Source organism: Hypanus sabinus, chromosome 12 (assembly GCF_030144855.1).
Source record: "Hypanus sabinus isolate sHypSab1 chromosome 12, sHypSab1.hap1, whole genome shotgun sequence".
NCBI lineage: Eukaryota > Metazoa > Chordata > Chondrichthyes > Myliobatiformes > Dasyatidae > Hypanus > Hypanus sabinus.
In genome coordinates, this window is record NC_082717.1 from 136,277 (window position 1) to 152,237 (window position 15,961).

The window sequence follows — 15,961 nt, forward strand, 5'->3', positions numbered from 1 at the left end:
TTTAAATATTGCTGCCGTAACGAAATAATTCCCCACTCGGGATCAATAAAGTATTCTTCATAATAATAATAATAATAATAGCCCTTTATCTCTCTCACCAATAACTTCCCAGTTCTTTACTTCACTGCTCCCCCTCTCCCGGTTTCACCTTTCACCTCCCCTCCCGCCATCTTCTTACACTCTCCCTTCCTTTTTAGTCCTGAAGAAGGATCTCGGTCTGAAACGCCGACTGTTCATTCCTCTCACAGTTGCTGCCTGCCTCCCCGAGTTCCTCCAACATTTTGGATTTCCGCATCTGCAGATTTTCTCCCGGTTGATCAGATGCGCACGCGCAGAGGTTTGAGCTCGTCTCGATTATTGCGCATGCGCGCAGTAGACGAGAGGATCGCAAGGATCGGCCGCAGGTAGGAACGGGGCTCCGGGCGGAACTTCAGTCACCGGCGTCTGAACCGCGACTGAAGAACAATTAATGTGAGCTCCGGCTATGCTGGACTTGTAGCCCGGTACAAACCAGGTCCTTATCCTCTCCCTCAGCCCCACGATCCGTATTTGGGCCCCAGGGAATTTACGGCCGATTTTTCTGCGGCGCATGCGCTGCGCTGGACTGGTTTCTCCTTCTTGGGGGCTTCTGGGTAGAGAGGCAGCCATGAGTGATAGTACCGGCGTTGTCCCCGTACAGGTGGAGGAAATGGAAGTGGATGTATCTCCCAAACACCGCCGAGTTCCAACTATGTAAATCTGAGGATTAGGAACTTGGAACAAAAATATAGTTCCCAGTTAATCTCGGATGAAAAGTCCAGTCAGTGAAAATGTCAATTAGTGCTGTGTGGAAAAGAAATCCTTCCTTCTGCTTTGGTTCTCTCTGAGTAAATAAGGATATGAAACACCTTTGGCCTCGATGTTAAGTGACTTGTGGCTTTCACATCACAAAAGTACCACACTCCAATGAGAACAGCTATTGCCCTCCCCTTCATATTCATTGGCATTGCCATCTATGGGTTCATCGCTGTCAATCAGCTGGGGGGAAGGAGATCCGAGGAATTAGAAAATCTCCAGGATCAGACATGTATTAACAACTTTCCTTTGTAGTGTTGTGGAACATGACCAGAACTTGAAATCATACCAAAGGACAGAGACAAATTAAGCCAAGTCACAGGTTGATTGAAGGCAGAAAAATCCCATTCTGATACAGTCAGAAAATGTGTTGTTCAGTCAGGATGCCTGATCCATGCCCAATTGGAAGATGAGTTCATAGATAAATATAGAAATATCCAGTACATTCTAGGCCCTTAGGCTGCAACTTGAGATGAACTTCATAACATTGTGATGCCAGAGCTCACGACAGAGTAAAATCTCATCTGAAATATTGTCTTTCATGCACTGATATCTTTTGCAAATATTTTTACAGGTTTGAAATGGCAGAACACTTGTACGTGGGAATCTCAAACAGAGCAACATGTCAGTTTCGCTGTCTTTGAATGGATATTTAAAGAGTGACCAAATATTTTCTTTGTAACACCAACACATCTGTTGTTGATCCTTGGAGATGAAGAAGTATCTCATACAAACTGGAAATGCGATTTGTGTCTTAAAATGAAGTTTTTTGTTGTAACTCAGTGAAATCCACTGGAACCAGGTTGCTGAGAACCCACCAGCATTTGTTCACTTGTTCACCAGTTCTTCAAATTCTTTGATTGTACAAGGGATTCAAATGTCTGACTTTCTGAATTGCCAGAGAATTGATCGTAGTGAGATATCATTCTCCTTCTGTCAGTGTGAGAAGGGATTCACTCAGATTACCTGCATACACGCCAGTGAGGTCACAGTGGGGAGAGGCCATTCACTTGCTCTGTGTGTTGGAGCTGAACTACTCAGTCATTCAGCCTGAAGGTTCATCGGTAAGTTCACACCATAGTGAGATGCTCCACCTGTTCTGACTGTGGGAAGCAATTCATTCTGTCATTGATGCTAAAGATATATCTGAAAATTCCCCAGAGACCTGCTTGGACAGTTGTAAGACTTTCCCACACTCAAGCACACCACAGTGACACCAGTGAGTTCACACTGGGGAGAAGCCATTCACCTGCTCTGAATGTGGGAAAGGGTTCACTCAATCATTGCAACTGAATGTACACTAGCGAGTTCACACTGAAAAGATGCCATTCACCTGCTCAGACTGTGGGAAGGGATTCACTCACTCATCCAAACTACAGAGACACCAGCGAGTTCACACCGGGGAGAGGCCATTCACCTGCTCAGATTGTGGGAAGGGATTCACTCATTCCACTCAACTATTGACACACCAGTTAGTTCACACCGGGGAGAGGCCGTTCACTTGCTCAGACTGTGGGAAGGGATTCACTCGGTCATTTCACCTACTGAGACACCAGCGAGTTCACACTGGGGAGAAGCCATTCACTTGCTTAGACTGTGGGAAGCGATTCGCTCAGTCATCTCACCTACTGGCACACCAGTTAGTTCACACCTGGGACACACCATTCACATGCTCTGAATGTGGGAAGGGATTCACTCAGTCATCCAGCCTTGTGAAACACTACAGAATTCACACTGGGGAGAGGCCATTCACCTGCTCAAGCTGTGGGAAGGGTTTCACTCAGTCAGCTCACCTACTGACACACCAGTTAATTCACACTGGGGAGAGGCCATTCACATGCTCTGAATGTGGGAAGAGATTTACTCGTTCATCTCAACTGAAGGAACATCAGCGAGTTCACACTGGGGAGAAACCTTTCTGCTGCTCTGAATGTGGGAAGGGATTCACTCAGTCATCCTCCCTTATGAAGCACTACAGAACTCACACGGGGGAGAAGCCGTTCACCTGCTCAGACTGTGGGAAAGAATTCAAATGGTCATCTGACTTGAAAGTTCATTGCCGAATTCACACTGGGGAGAGGCCGTACACCTGCTCAGATTGTGGGAAGGAATTTACACTCTCATTTGACTTGAAAGTACATCAGCGAATTCACACCGGGGAGAAACCGTTCACCTGCTCAGATTGTGGGAAGAAATTCACACGATCATCTGACTTGAAAGTGCATCAGCAAATTCACACCGGGGAGAGGCCATTCACCTGCTCAGAATGTGGGAAGAGATTCACTCGATCTTGTCACCTACGGGAACACCAGCGACTTCACACTGGGGAGCGGCCATTCACCTGCTCAGACTGTGGGAAGAGATTCACTCGGTCATGCATGCTCCAGAGACACCAGCGAATTCACACTGGAGAGAGACCATACACCTGCTCATGCTGTGGGAAGGGATTCACTCAGTCATCTCAATTGAAAAAACATCAGCAAGTTCACACTGGGTAGAAGCCAATCAACTCGTCAGTCTGTGGGAAGGAATTCATTCAATCATCTCAACTCAAGGAACATCAGTAAGTTCACACTGGAGAGAAACTTTTCACCTTCCTCAAATTGTTGGAAGGGATTCACTCATTCATCTCACCTACCGAAACACCAGACTGTGGGAAGGCATTCATGCACTTTTACACGTTTCAGAGACAGTAGTGGGTGAGGGCAGTCACCTGCTCTAATATGGGATGGGTTTCAATCAGTCATTCATCCTTGTCTCACCCTACCAAGCTTTGATTCATCACTAATTGGAGAGATCAGAAGCTTAAGAGGATGTAATTCATACAAGTTCACCAGTCAAGCACTAAAGGCAGTGTTTCAGGGCAGGTTATTTTTGAGCTTTCATCAGTGGCCAATCAACATTCAGTATTGATTATCAAGAAAAACTTCGAGTTAGATAGGAGTAAGAGGAGTGGTCATTGTTAGGGTGGACAGATGGAGCAGAGACTTTGAGACTTTACCTCTGAGGTTTCAGTGAAGAGAGCCTTCAATCAGAGAATGCAAAATTACCAGAGATAGAATTTTTTTTTTTGCCCCCTTCTTTACATTCCCCTTGGTTAGAACAGCAGAAATGGCAGACAGGATAGAGGAAAGCTCCTCTTGCGGAATGTGGGAAGGCAGGGGACCCTCCTGTGTCCCTGATAACTACACCTGTGAGAAGTGCATTCAGCTGCGTCTCTAAACAATTCACCTTAAGGAGTTGGAGCTGGAACTGAATGAATTCCAGATCATTTGGGTGTCTGAAGGGTGATAGATAGGACATATAGAGAGATAGTTGCACCCAAGGTGCACGGCACAGGGAACTGGGTGACAGTCAGGAAGGGGAAAGGGAGAGACAGCAAGTGCAGTTTACCCGTGTCCATCCCCCTGAGCAACACATATATCACTTTAGATAGTGTTGGAGACAGTGGGATGACCTAGCAAAGGAAAGTCACAGCAGTTGGATCTCTGGCGCTTAGTCTGGCTCTGAGACTGAGAAAGGAAGGTTGGAGAAGAGGTGAGCTGTGGTCATAGGTGGTTCATTAGCTAAGGGAACTGACTAAATGTTCTTTGGGTGAGAATGGGATTCCAGGCTGGTATGCTGCATCATGTGTGCTTGGGTCGAGTGCACAGCATTCCTAAGGAGGGTGAACCAGTGGAGGTTGTGGTCCATGTGGGTACCAATGATACAGGCTGGTAGAGTAATGAGATTCTGGAAAGGGAGTTCAGGAAGTGAGGTGCTAAGTTAAAGGGCTGCTCGTCCAGGGCTGTGATCACAGGTCTGTCATCTGTGCCATGTGTAAGGAATAGAAAGAATATATAGTTTAACATGTGGCTAAGGATTTGGTGCAGGAGGGAGGACATAATGGTTATTGGATCATTTGAACTCGCAAGGATTGCTGTATGTACAGGAGAGTGACTGCGTTGGGGAAGATGGGACATCGTTGATGGCGGGTGAAGTGGGCAGACAGGTGTCTCTCACACACAAACACATGCACTGGAGTGCGGGGGTGGTGAGTCAGAAGGGAAAAGGTGAATGAGGGTGGTGGTGGTAGGGCTCCTTCACAAAGTCCCAGACTCACCCAATCCTCCCCCTCTGAAATTGGTCCCATTCCCTACCCTAGGCTGGGGTGAGCATTGAGTTGCCCTGCCAACAAGAAAATGAATTGTTCAATAGCATCTGGTTAACACACTTAGATAATAAATTTATGTTGAACATTGAAATGTATTTTTTGTAAAACTTGTACTGATGAGAAATGGTCTCAGTGAAGGTCTGAGAGTGGAAAATGAATGAACCAGTGTTCAGCCCCACTGCTCTGTGCCAGAAAAGAAGCCCTATTTGAGTCTATCCCATCTGTCTGTGTTTGTCTCACTGTAAAGTTTCCAATTTCTGTACCTGAGCCAGTGTCTTTTATATTCTTCTCAACCCCATTCACCTGCTTTCTCCCCATAAGCTTTAACACCTTTACTGATCAACCTGTTTTAAATAAACCCAATGACTTGGCCTCTGAGCCGCACGTGGCAATGAATTCCACAGGTCCCTCTACTGTTATAAATGCATGTTGTCTGGTATTGGACATTTTGACACCAAAGGATAACAATGGCAACTCTAATCTATCTATACATTTCATCTTATCAAGCTCCATCAGGTCACCCTGAGCCTCCTCCACTCCAGAGAAAATAGCCGGTTTGTCTGAACTCTCCTTACACAGTAGCTCATGCCTCTAATCCAGACAACATCCTGGTGAACCTCTTTGTTGGTGCCCCAAATGCCAGCGGCATAACGAGCTTTAAGTAAGTAAATGGTGTGTTATTGATTAATAAGGGTGTCAAAGGTGATGGGTAGAACGCAGCATTATGGAGTTTAGAGGGTGAATCCAATAGCCATGATTGAATGGTGGAAAAGACTCAATGAACGGAATGAGTATTAAAGTTCCTATGACTCGTGGTATAGTGAAGACATGGCAAAGCGGTGGGGAGTAAGGTGCGGGTGCAGGAAAGAGTGGGTGTCCAGCTAGAAGGTGGTGTGAAGCACCTTTTGACTATGTCTTCTAACCAACAATTAACTCAGAGGGTATCAATCATAAGAGCATTTATTTTACTTGCAGCAAAAGACTAGTGTGGCATTCTTCCACTGATACAGCTGTGGTTCTGCACTCGTGCTCAGGTTCCATCAGCATAATGTTGCACGAACATTACTAGCAAAGCTCTCTGATACAATGCAGATTCCATTTTGTTCCAGACAGAAATGCTAGTTTGCTACTACAAGTATATTTCCACAGTGATAGAGAAGCATGCCTACACTCCTCGACCTCTGTGAAAACCCTTTCATCCACTACACCACTCCTCATTACTGTAAACCCTTCAGACCCCAACACGCCTTGCCATTTGTGAAAACCCTTCTAACAATTTCCATTTTGTAAACTCGTCCTGCCCCCTACACCACTCGAAATCCTTGTAAAATGCTACAGTATCCACCCTGGAGCGTTCAGGTGACAGCTGATGCAAGAAAGACAATGACTATGGCAGGTGGCAGGGCTCACAAAACACATTCACACCAGCTGACTTTTTTAAAAAAAATAAACAGACTGATTTGCATGGTCATCTTAACTAAACCACTTGTCACCTTGTCTCTTGTACAAAGGCTGTTCCCTTTTCTCATTTCCTGTATCCACGCCACATCTGTTCACGGGATGTGGTTGCCCTTTCCAGGACATCAGAGATGTTATTCTCCAAAGAATCCATCTTTGTTGTTGATGTTAGTCCCAATGGATCTATTTCCATAAAATCCTCCTTCATTCTGTCTTCCAGTTACACGAACACTGATGGAGTCCCTACCTGGAACCCACGAGTGTCCGCATCCAACATAGGATCCTCCACAACTTCTGAACCACTAAACTCGTCCTTACCTCCCCTTCCCGCACCAAATTTCTGTTTTCCGCAAAGATTCCATTCATCCCTCCCCACTTATCTCCCTCCTGGGACATAACCCTATAACTGGGAGTTCTACAGGCTCCCATTTACTTGCTCCCGCAGCCCCATTCTGGATCACAAATAATCTGTCCAGGTGAGGTAACACTTCACCTTTGAGTCTGTCAGGTTGATCTGCTGTATCTGATGCTCACAGTGCGGCCTCTTCTACAGCAGTGAGACCCAATGTAGATCAGGAGTCCACTTTGTCCAGTACATTAGCTCTGTCCGCAACAAATGGTATTTCCCGGTCACAAGTAAGTGTAAATCTGCAGATACTGGATATCCAAGCAACACACACAAAATCTTTTCAATGATTTCAAGTTCTCTGACCCCGATCATTCACTGTGGATACCCCGTCAATATACACCTCCACCTCCCACTGGGAAAGCCACAGAGCTCTCCATTTCCATCTGGACACCAGACCCAACGAAATCTCTCCACCAGCACTCTCCTGCTCTTTGTTTCCCTTGTCTTCTTTGAGCTGAGCTCTACTGTTCCTTCTTTCTGACATCTTGCAGTAAACTGGTGCTGGTCACGTGTGAATGATTTGGAGGAAAATGCAGGTCGAACAATTTGTGAAGGTGTGAATGACACTAAGCTGATCTGTGGTGAAAGTGAGAGTTGTCTGAGGTTACAGTGGGATGGGGACCAGCTGAGAAAGTTGTCCAAGGGATGGCAGGTGATTCTCAAAAACAGGTTTTCAGGAGCTCAAACAAGACAATTATTCAGATGAAGAGACAGCTTCCCTTGGGACTCTGGATTCAATCAGAAAAGACTGGTGCACTACAGTTCAGTTCATCAGGTTGGAGGGTACCAAGACAGAATATAAGGCCTTGCTCCTTCATCCTGAGCGTGACGTCATCAATTACAGGAACACCTTGTCCAGCATCTTTGCAACATCAGCCACATACAGAACTTTCCAGTGCCAAGCATTTTCATAGTGATTTCCATTCCTGTTCTGACCTGTCGATCCACGACCTTCTCTTGTGTCATAGAACATGGAACAATAGAGCACAGTACAGGCGCTTCAGCCCACAATGTAGTATCGACCCTTAAACCCTGCCTCCCATTGAACCCTCCACCTTAAATTCCTCCATATACCTGTCCAGTAGTCTCTTAAATTTCACTAGTGTATCTGCCCCCACCACTGTCTCAGGCAGTGCGTTCCATGCACCAACCACTCTGAGTAAAAAACCTTCCCCTAATATCCCCCTTGAACTTCCCGCACCTTACCTTAAAGCCATGTCCTCATGTATTGAGCAGTGGTGCCCTGGGGAAGAGGCGTTGGCTGTCCACTCTATCTATTCCTCTTAATATCTTGTATACCTCTATCATGTCTCCTCTCATCCTCCTTCTCTCCAGAGAGTAAAGTCTTAGCTCCCTTAATCTCTGATCATAATGCATACTCTCTAGACCAGATAGCATTCTGGTAAATCTCCTCTGTACCCTTTCCATTGCTTCCACATCCTTCCTATAGTGAGGCAACCAAAACTGGACACAGTTCTCAAAGTGTGGCCTAACCAGAGTTTTAGAGAGCTACATCATTACCCCACGACTCTTAAACTCTATCCCTCAACTTATGGAAGCTAGCACCCCATAAGCTTTCTTAACTACCATATCTACCTGTGAGGCAACTTTCAGGGATCTGTGGTCATGTACCTCCAGATCCCTCAGCTCCTCCACACTTCCAAGTATACTGCCATTTACTTTTTACTCTGCCTTGGAGTTTGTAATTCCAAAGTGTACCACCTCAAACTTCTCTGTGTTGAATTCCATCTGCCACTTCTCAGCCCATTTCTGCAACCCATCAATGTCCCTCTGCAATCATAGACAATCCTGTACACTATCAACACCACCAACCTCTGTGTCATCTGCAAACTTGCCAATCCACCCTCCCACTCCAACATCCAGGTCGTTAATAAAAATCACGAAAAGCAGAGGTCCCAGAACCGATCCTTGTGGGACACCACTAGTCACAACCCTCCAATCTGAATGTACTCCCTCCAACACGACCCTCTGCGTTCGGCCGGCAAGCCATTTCTGAATCCACCTGGCCAAACCTCCCTGGATCCCATGCCTTCTGACTTTGAGTAAGCCTACAGTATGGTACCTTGGCAAATACCTTACTAAAATCCATCTAGATCACATCCACTGCACTACCCTCATCTGCATGCCTGGTCACCTACTCTATCAGGCTTGTTAGACACGATCTGCCCTTCACAAAGCCATGCTGACTGTCCCTGATCAGACCATGATTCTCTAAATGCCCATAGATTCTGTCTCTGAGAATCTTTTCCAACAGCTTTCTCACCACAGACGTAAGGCTCACTGGTCTATAATTAGCTGGACTATCCCTACTACCTCTTTTGAACAAGGGGACAACATTCGCCTCCTACAATCCTTCGGTACCATTCCCGTGGATAACGAGGACATAGAGATCCTGGCCAGAGGCTCAGCAATCTCTTCCCTCGCCTCATGGAGCAGCCTGGGGAATATTCCATCAGGCCCCGGGGACTTATCCATCCTAACGTATTTTAACAAATCCATCACCTCTTCTGCCTTAATATCAACATGCTCCAGAACATCAACCTTACTCATGTTGTCCTCACCATCATCAAGTTCCCTCTCATTGGTGAATACCGAAGAGAAATATTCATCGAAGACCTCGCTCACTTAGCCTCCAGGCACATCTTCCCACCTTTATCTCTGATTGGTCTTATCTTCATTCCTGTCAACCTTTTGTTCTTCACATAATTGAAGAATGCCTTGGGATTTTCCTTTAACCTACTCGCCAAGGCCTTCTCATGCCCCCCCTCTTGCTCTCTTCAGCCCCTTCTTGAGCTCCTTTCTTGATACCCTATGTTCCTCAATAGATTCATCTGATCCTTGCTTCCTAAACCTCATGTATGCTGCCTTCTTCCATCTGACAAGTGTCTCCACCTCACTTGTCACCCATGGCTCCTTCACCCTACCATTCTTTATCTTCCTCACCGGGACAAATTTGTCCCTAACATCCTGCAAGATATTCCTAAACATCGACCACATATCCATAATACATTTCCCTGCAAAAACATCATTCCAATTCACACCCGCAAGTTCCAGCCTTATAGCCTCATATTTTGCCCTTCCCCAATTAAAAATATTCCTTTCCTCTCTGATTATATCCTTTTCCATGTTAATGTTAAAAGCCAGGGAGCGGTGGTCACTGTCCCCCAGATGCTTACCCACTGACAGATCCGTGACCTGACCCAGTTCATTACCTAATACTAGATCTAGTATGGCGTTCTTCCGAGTCGGCCTTTCAACATATTGGAAGAGGAATCCGTCCTGGACACACTTAACAAACTCTGCCCCGTCTAAACCATTGGAACTAATCCGGTGCCAATTGATACTAGGGAAATTAAAGTCACCCATGTTAACAACCCTGTTATTTTGCACCTTTCCAAAATCTGCCTCCCAATCTGCTCCTCGGTATCTCTGCTGCTACCAGGAGGGCTATTGAATACTCCCAATAGAGTAACTGCACCCTTCTAGTTCCTGACTTCTACCCATACTGACTCAAATGAGGATCCTGCTATATTACAGAACCTTTCTGTAGCTGTTATAGTATCCCTGACCAGTAAATCCACCCCCCCACTTCCATCCCCCCCCCATCCCTTTTTAAGCACTGAAATCTAAGACTATTGAGAATCCAATCCTGCCCTAGTGCCAGCCAAGTCTCTGTAATGGCCACTACATCATAATTTCATGCATGTATCCAAGCTCTCAGTTCATCACCTTTGTTCCTGATGCTTCTTGCATTGAAGTACACACATTTTAGCCCTTCTGCCTTGCTACCCTCATGCCCTTTATTCTGTTTCTCTTTCTTCAAAGCCTCTATATGTTAGATCTGGCTTTACTCCATGCACTATACTTCCAGCTCTTTCATGACCTTTATCCTCCTCCACCTCACTATCTGCTCTAACACTCTGGTTCCCCTCCCACTGCAAATCTAGTTTAAGCCCCCCGGAGCAGTCCTTCCACACCTGCGAGATGAATTGGAGATCTCGATCGGAGATGATGTCCGTGGGGATTCCATGGAGACAGAAGAAATGGCGGACAAGAAGGTCTGAGGTTTCCTGAGAAGGGATTTCGGGAGGGCTACAAAGTGCACCGTCTTGCAGAACTGGTGTACCATAGTGAGTATGATGGTGTTTTTGTGTGAAGGGGGTAGACCAGTGATGAAATCTAGGGCGATGTGCCACCAAGTATGACTAGGGACAGGTAGGGGTCGAAGGAATCCAGCAGGTGGCCGATGGGAGGCTTTTCCATGAGCACAGATAGAACATGCAGAGACATAGGAACAGGTATCTGCCTCCATGGAAGGCCACCAAAAGTGTCTTTTCAGGATGCCAGTGTCTGGTCACTCCCGGTGTGACAAGTGAACCGAGATGTTTGCCCCACAGGAGAACCTGAGATCTGACGGATTCCGGCACAAAAAGCGATCAGCGGGTCCATTGCCAAGGTCAGGGTCATCCCGTTGGGCTTCCTTTACTATGGACTGCATCTCCCAAGTGAGGGTTGCCACCACACAGGATGGTGGGAGGATAGTCTCTGGGCTGGAACTGTCCTCCTTGGAATTGAATTGGTGGGAGAGCAGTTCCGGCTTCCTGTTCTTGGACCCTGGACGGTATGTGCACCGTCTAAAAAATAATGCCCAACGGACCTGGCGGGAGTTCAAACATTTGGTGGTCTGAATATATTCCAGGTTCTATGATCAGTCCACACAATAAATGGGTTTTCCGCCCCCTCCAGCCAGTGACTCCACTCCTCCAATGCTAGCTTGGCTGTCAGTAGTTACCAATTCCCCACGTCGTAATTCAGCTAGGCGGGGGACAGTCAGTGAGAAAAGAAGGCACAGGGATGAAACTTTTCATCCGGACTTGATAGTTGGGATAAGACTGCTCGTACCACGGAGTCAGAGGCGTCAACATCAACAATGGATTGATGGGAGGAGTCTAGTTGGATCAGGATGTGAGCGGTTGTGAATTGCCTCTTCAGGTCAGTGAATGCTGAATCAGCCTTGGAGTCCCAACAAAAAGGTTTTGTAGGTGAGGTAAATCGGGTAAGGGGCACCATCCCCCAACTGTAATCCATGATGAATCGGCAATAAAAGTTTGCAAACTTCAAAAACCGCTGAAGTTGCTCGCAGGTTGTGGGTCTGGGCCATTCTTCCACCACCAGGCTCTTTCATTCTTTTTAATATCAATTCAAAATTAACAAGAGTACATTGAAGTAAACATCAATTACAATACCTCGAAGAATAAAAAGACATTCATGTTAAGAGATTGAAAACTTTTTTTAACAGAGAAAAAAGAAATATAATCCCTACTAAAGGAAAAGAAAATGAAAAAAGAAAACCATTTGGTGTTCAACCGTGGAGTCATGCGTCATACAAAAAGCTTCTAAAAAAAAGATAAACATCAAACCGCCAGCAAAAAGATGTACAAAACTTTACAACTAAATTGTGAAGGAAATCTATCAACTCAGATGATAATAGGAAGCAAATGAACCCCATCTTTTCTCGAAATCAAACATGGGTTTAAAGATTCGACTTCTAATTTTCTCCAAACTAAGACATAGCATTGATAACCGCTGTGACAAAGTGGGAGTGGACACATCCTTCCACTTCAACAGAATAGCCCTCCTAGCTATCATGTGACAAATGCAATAACGTGTTGGTCAGACAAAGAGATACTGTGGACATTTTGAGGCATTATTCTAAAAAGCACAGTTAGTTTGTTAAGTTGTAAATTAATTTTCAGTGCTTTAGAAGTTGGAGAAAAAACTGACTCCCAGAACTGTTCCAATATAGAACAGGACCAAAACATATGTGTCAATGTAGCTGTCTCAGTTTTACGTCTGTCACAATAACTATCAACATTAGGAAATATTTTAGACAATCTCTCCTTCGTCAAATAGTAATGGTGTACAATTTTGAATTGAATCAGTGAATGACTAGCACAGATCGAAGAAGAGTTAACCAACTTCAGAATCCGCATCCAGTCCTCCACAATAAAAATCAAATTAAGTTCCTTTTCCTAATTTTGTTTAATCTTAAATAAAGGACGCTTATCCCATTGTAATAGTAAATTATAAATTTCTTCAATGGAACCCCTCATCAAAGGGTTCATACTTGTAATAATATCTCACAGGTCGGCATCCGATTTGTAAGGAAAATTACTTAACTATTTTTCTAAGAAATGTCTAACTTGAAGGTATTGTAAAACGTGTGAGTATGAAAGAGAATATTTCAAGTTCAAGTCAAGTCAAATCGCTTTTTATTGTCATTTCGACTATAACTGTTGGTACAGTACACTGTAAAAATGAGACAACGTTTTTCAGGACCATAGTGCTACATGAACAATACCAAAACTACACTGAACTACGTAAACCAACACAAAAACTACACTGGACTACACACTTACCTAAGACTGCATAAGGTATACAGAACAGAGTAGACATTACACTAAATAGTAAACAAGACAATAAGCACAGCAGAAATTATTAGGTTGGTAGTCAAATGGCTGGGGGGAAAAACTGTTACGTAAATAATCAGCTGAATGGAGATGCCCGGGATTCCGTCCGTTTCTGTATTCCGCTGAGTATTTCATTGCCACAGATGTAGTCCAATTAAATGTCCATTGGAGAGCAGAATGGACGGGAGAGCCGGCCGGCTAGGACTTGCATTTATTCCTGGCACGGACTCCTGACCATTTGCCTCGCTTCTTGCTCAAAAGACATCAGTCTAATTTTAAGGTTGAAAAAATTACAAAACTGGAGCCAAATTTGTAAAGAATACTTAATCATAGGATATAAATTTAAATTAGCAACTTTAGCTAACTGTACAAGTAAGGCAGCTCTGCATAACGAGTTTAAATAAAACTTTCACAGCTTTCAGCTCTAAGTCTAACCAAATTTGCCGATCATTCTTATCAACCCAATGTAACCAAACGGATATATATCGCACCTTAACAGCCCAATAATACATTCTTAAATTAGGTAAAACAAGACCTCCACCCTTTTAAAAAAAATTTTGTAAGTGGTATTTACTAATTCTTGGTCTTTTATTATTTCAAATAAAAGATGAAATAATAGAATCAATCCGATCAAAAAACTTCTTAGTTAAAAAAAAAACAGGGATTTTCTTAAATAAATATTTTAAAAATGGTAAAATCATCATTTTGACTGCATGGAAGCGACCAGAGAGTGAAAATGTAAGTGGATTCCATCTACTAAATAAATACTTCATAGAATCTACCAAAGGAACAAAATCAGCATTATAAAGATCTTTATTTTTTTTAATTAATTGTAGCACATAAATATCTAAAGGAATCCGTGACTCTGAAAGGAATATTATCATATATAGAAACAGATTAATTTAAAGGGAACAGTTCACTTCTGTGAAAATTTAATTTGTCTCCCGAAAAAATCTCCAAATTCAATAAATAATTTTAGCAAGCCTGGGATAGATTCCTCGAGATTAGAAATATAAAACAGTAAGTCGTCAGTGTACAGAGAAATCTTATAAATGGTCATTCACAAGAATCCCATGAATATCTTTAGCTTCACTGAGAAAGATAGCACGGGGTTCTAATACTAAGTTAAATAACAAGGACTCAATGGACCACTTTGTCTCGTCTGCTGGGAAAGCTGAAAAAGGAGAATGTATAGTTATTGGTAATAACAGTAGAGAAAGGAGTTTTATATATCATTCTAATCCAATTATTAAAATTAACACCAAAACTAAATTTCTCAAAAACTTTTAAGTATTTCCATTCGACCAGATCAAACGCTTTTTCAGCATCCAAAGAAACAATGCATTGTTGAATTTTAATAGAAGACGAGTATATGACTTTAAATAATCTCCAAACGTTTGTGAAAGAATAACGGCCTATTATAAAGCCTGTTTGATCTTTAGAAAAAATTTAATCCAGAATATTTTCCAACTGATTGGCCATTATCTTCGACAGAATCTTAGCATCGACATTCAAAAGTGAAATAGGCTTCAGGTGAGGTAAGGCTGGGTAAACTCCTTTAAATAATCTAATTAGCTTAGGAGTAGGTAATGGAGGCAGCAGTTAGGGCAGTTGAGTGCTCCGTTTGCAGTATGTGGGAAGTCAGGGCGAGCACTGTTGTCCCTGATGACTACACCTGCAAAAGGTGCATCCAGCTGCAGCTCCTTAAAAACCATGTTAGGGAACTGGAGCTGGATGAACTTCAGATCATTCGGGAGGCAGAGGCAGAAATAGACAGGAATTTCAGGGAGATAGTCATTCCTAGGAGTCAGGAGACAGGTAGTTGGGTGACTGTCAGGAGAAGGAAGGGGAATAGACAGGAAGAGCAGAGCACCCCTGTTGCCATTCTCATCAACAATAAGTATACTGTTTTGGATACTGTTGGTGGGAATGACCTACCAGGGACAACTTGCAGTGGTTGCGTCTCTGGCACAGAGACTGGACACTCAGCTCAGAAGGGAAGGAGAGAAAAGAGGAGAGCAGTAGTGATAGGGGATTTGATAGTTAGGAGGACAGATAGGAGGTTCTGTGGAACAGATCGAGAATCCTGGATGGTCTGTTGCCTCCCTGGTGCCAGGGTCCGTGATATCTTGGAACCAGTTCTCAGTATTCTCAAGAGGGAGGATGAGCAGCTGGATGTCGTGGTCCATGTAGGGTACGAAAATGAGGTACGAAGGTAAACTAGCCAAGAATATAAAGGAGGATAGTAAAAGCTTCTTTAGGTATGTGAATAGCAAAAAAATAGTTAAGACCAAAATTGGGCCATTGAAGACAGAAACGGGTGAATTTATTATGGGGAACAAGGAAATGGCAGATGAGTTGAACAGGTACTTTGGATCTGTCTTCACTAAGGAAGACACAAACAATCTCCCAGATGTAATAGTGGCCAAAGGAACTAGGGTAAAGGATGAACTGAAGGAAATTTATATTAGGCAAGAAACAGTGTTGGATAGACTGTTGAGTCTGAAGGCTGATAAGTCCCTGGGACCTGATGGTCTGCATCCCAGGGTACTTAAAGAGGTGACTCTAGAAATCGTGGATGCATTGGTAATCATTTTCCAATGTTCTATAGATTCA

At 44.0% G+C, this 15,961-nt stretch overlaps 1 protein-coding gene across 2 annotated transcripts; it reads left to right on the forward strand.

The window, feature by feature from the left end:
• The first annotated feature begins 296 nt into the window (after positions 1-296).
• On the forward strand, positions 297-12,169 carry LOC132402538 (zinc finger protein 135-like). 2 transcript variants are annotated; one of them, XR_009514944.1, is made up of 3 exons: positions 297-404; positions 1,409-5,648; positions 10,823-12,169. XR_009514944.1 is itself a non-coding variant. In XM_059985392.1 (2 exons), the coding sequence occupies exon 2, from the start codon at positions 2,157-2,159 to the stop codon at positions 3,330-3,332; it is 1,176 nt and encodes a 391-aa protein (XP_059841375.1). In that variant the 5' UTR covers positions 297-404; positions 1,409-2,156; the 3' UTR covers positions 3,333-12,169. The 2 variants fall into 2 exon arrangements, 1 of the variants encoding a protein (XP_059841375.1); XM_059985392.1 differs by having other exon boundaries at positions 1,409-12,169.
• The last annotated feature ends 3,792 nt before the right edge of the window (positions 12,170-15,961 follow it).

What these genes read in the sequence shown, in the direction of transcription:
- LOC132402538 (XM_059985392.1), top strand. Translation starts at nt 2,157, where the DNA reads ATGCCATTCACCTGCTCAGACTGTGGGAAGGGATTCACTCACTCATCC.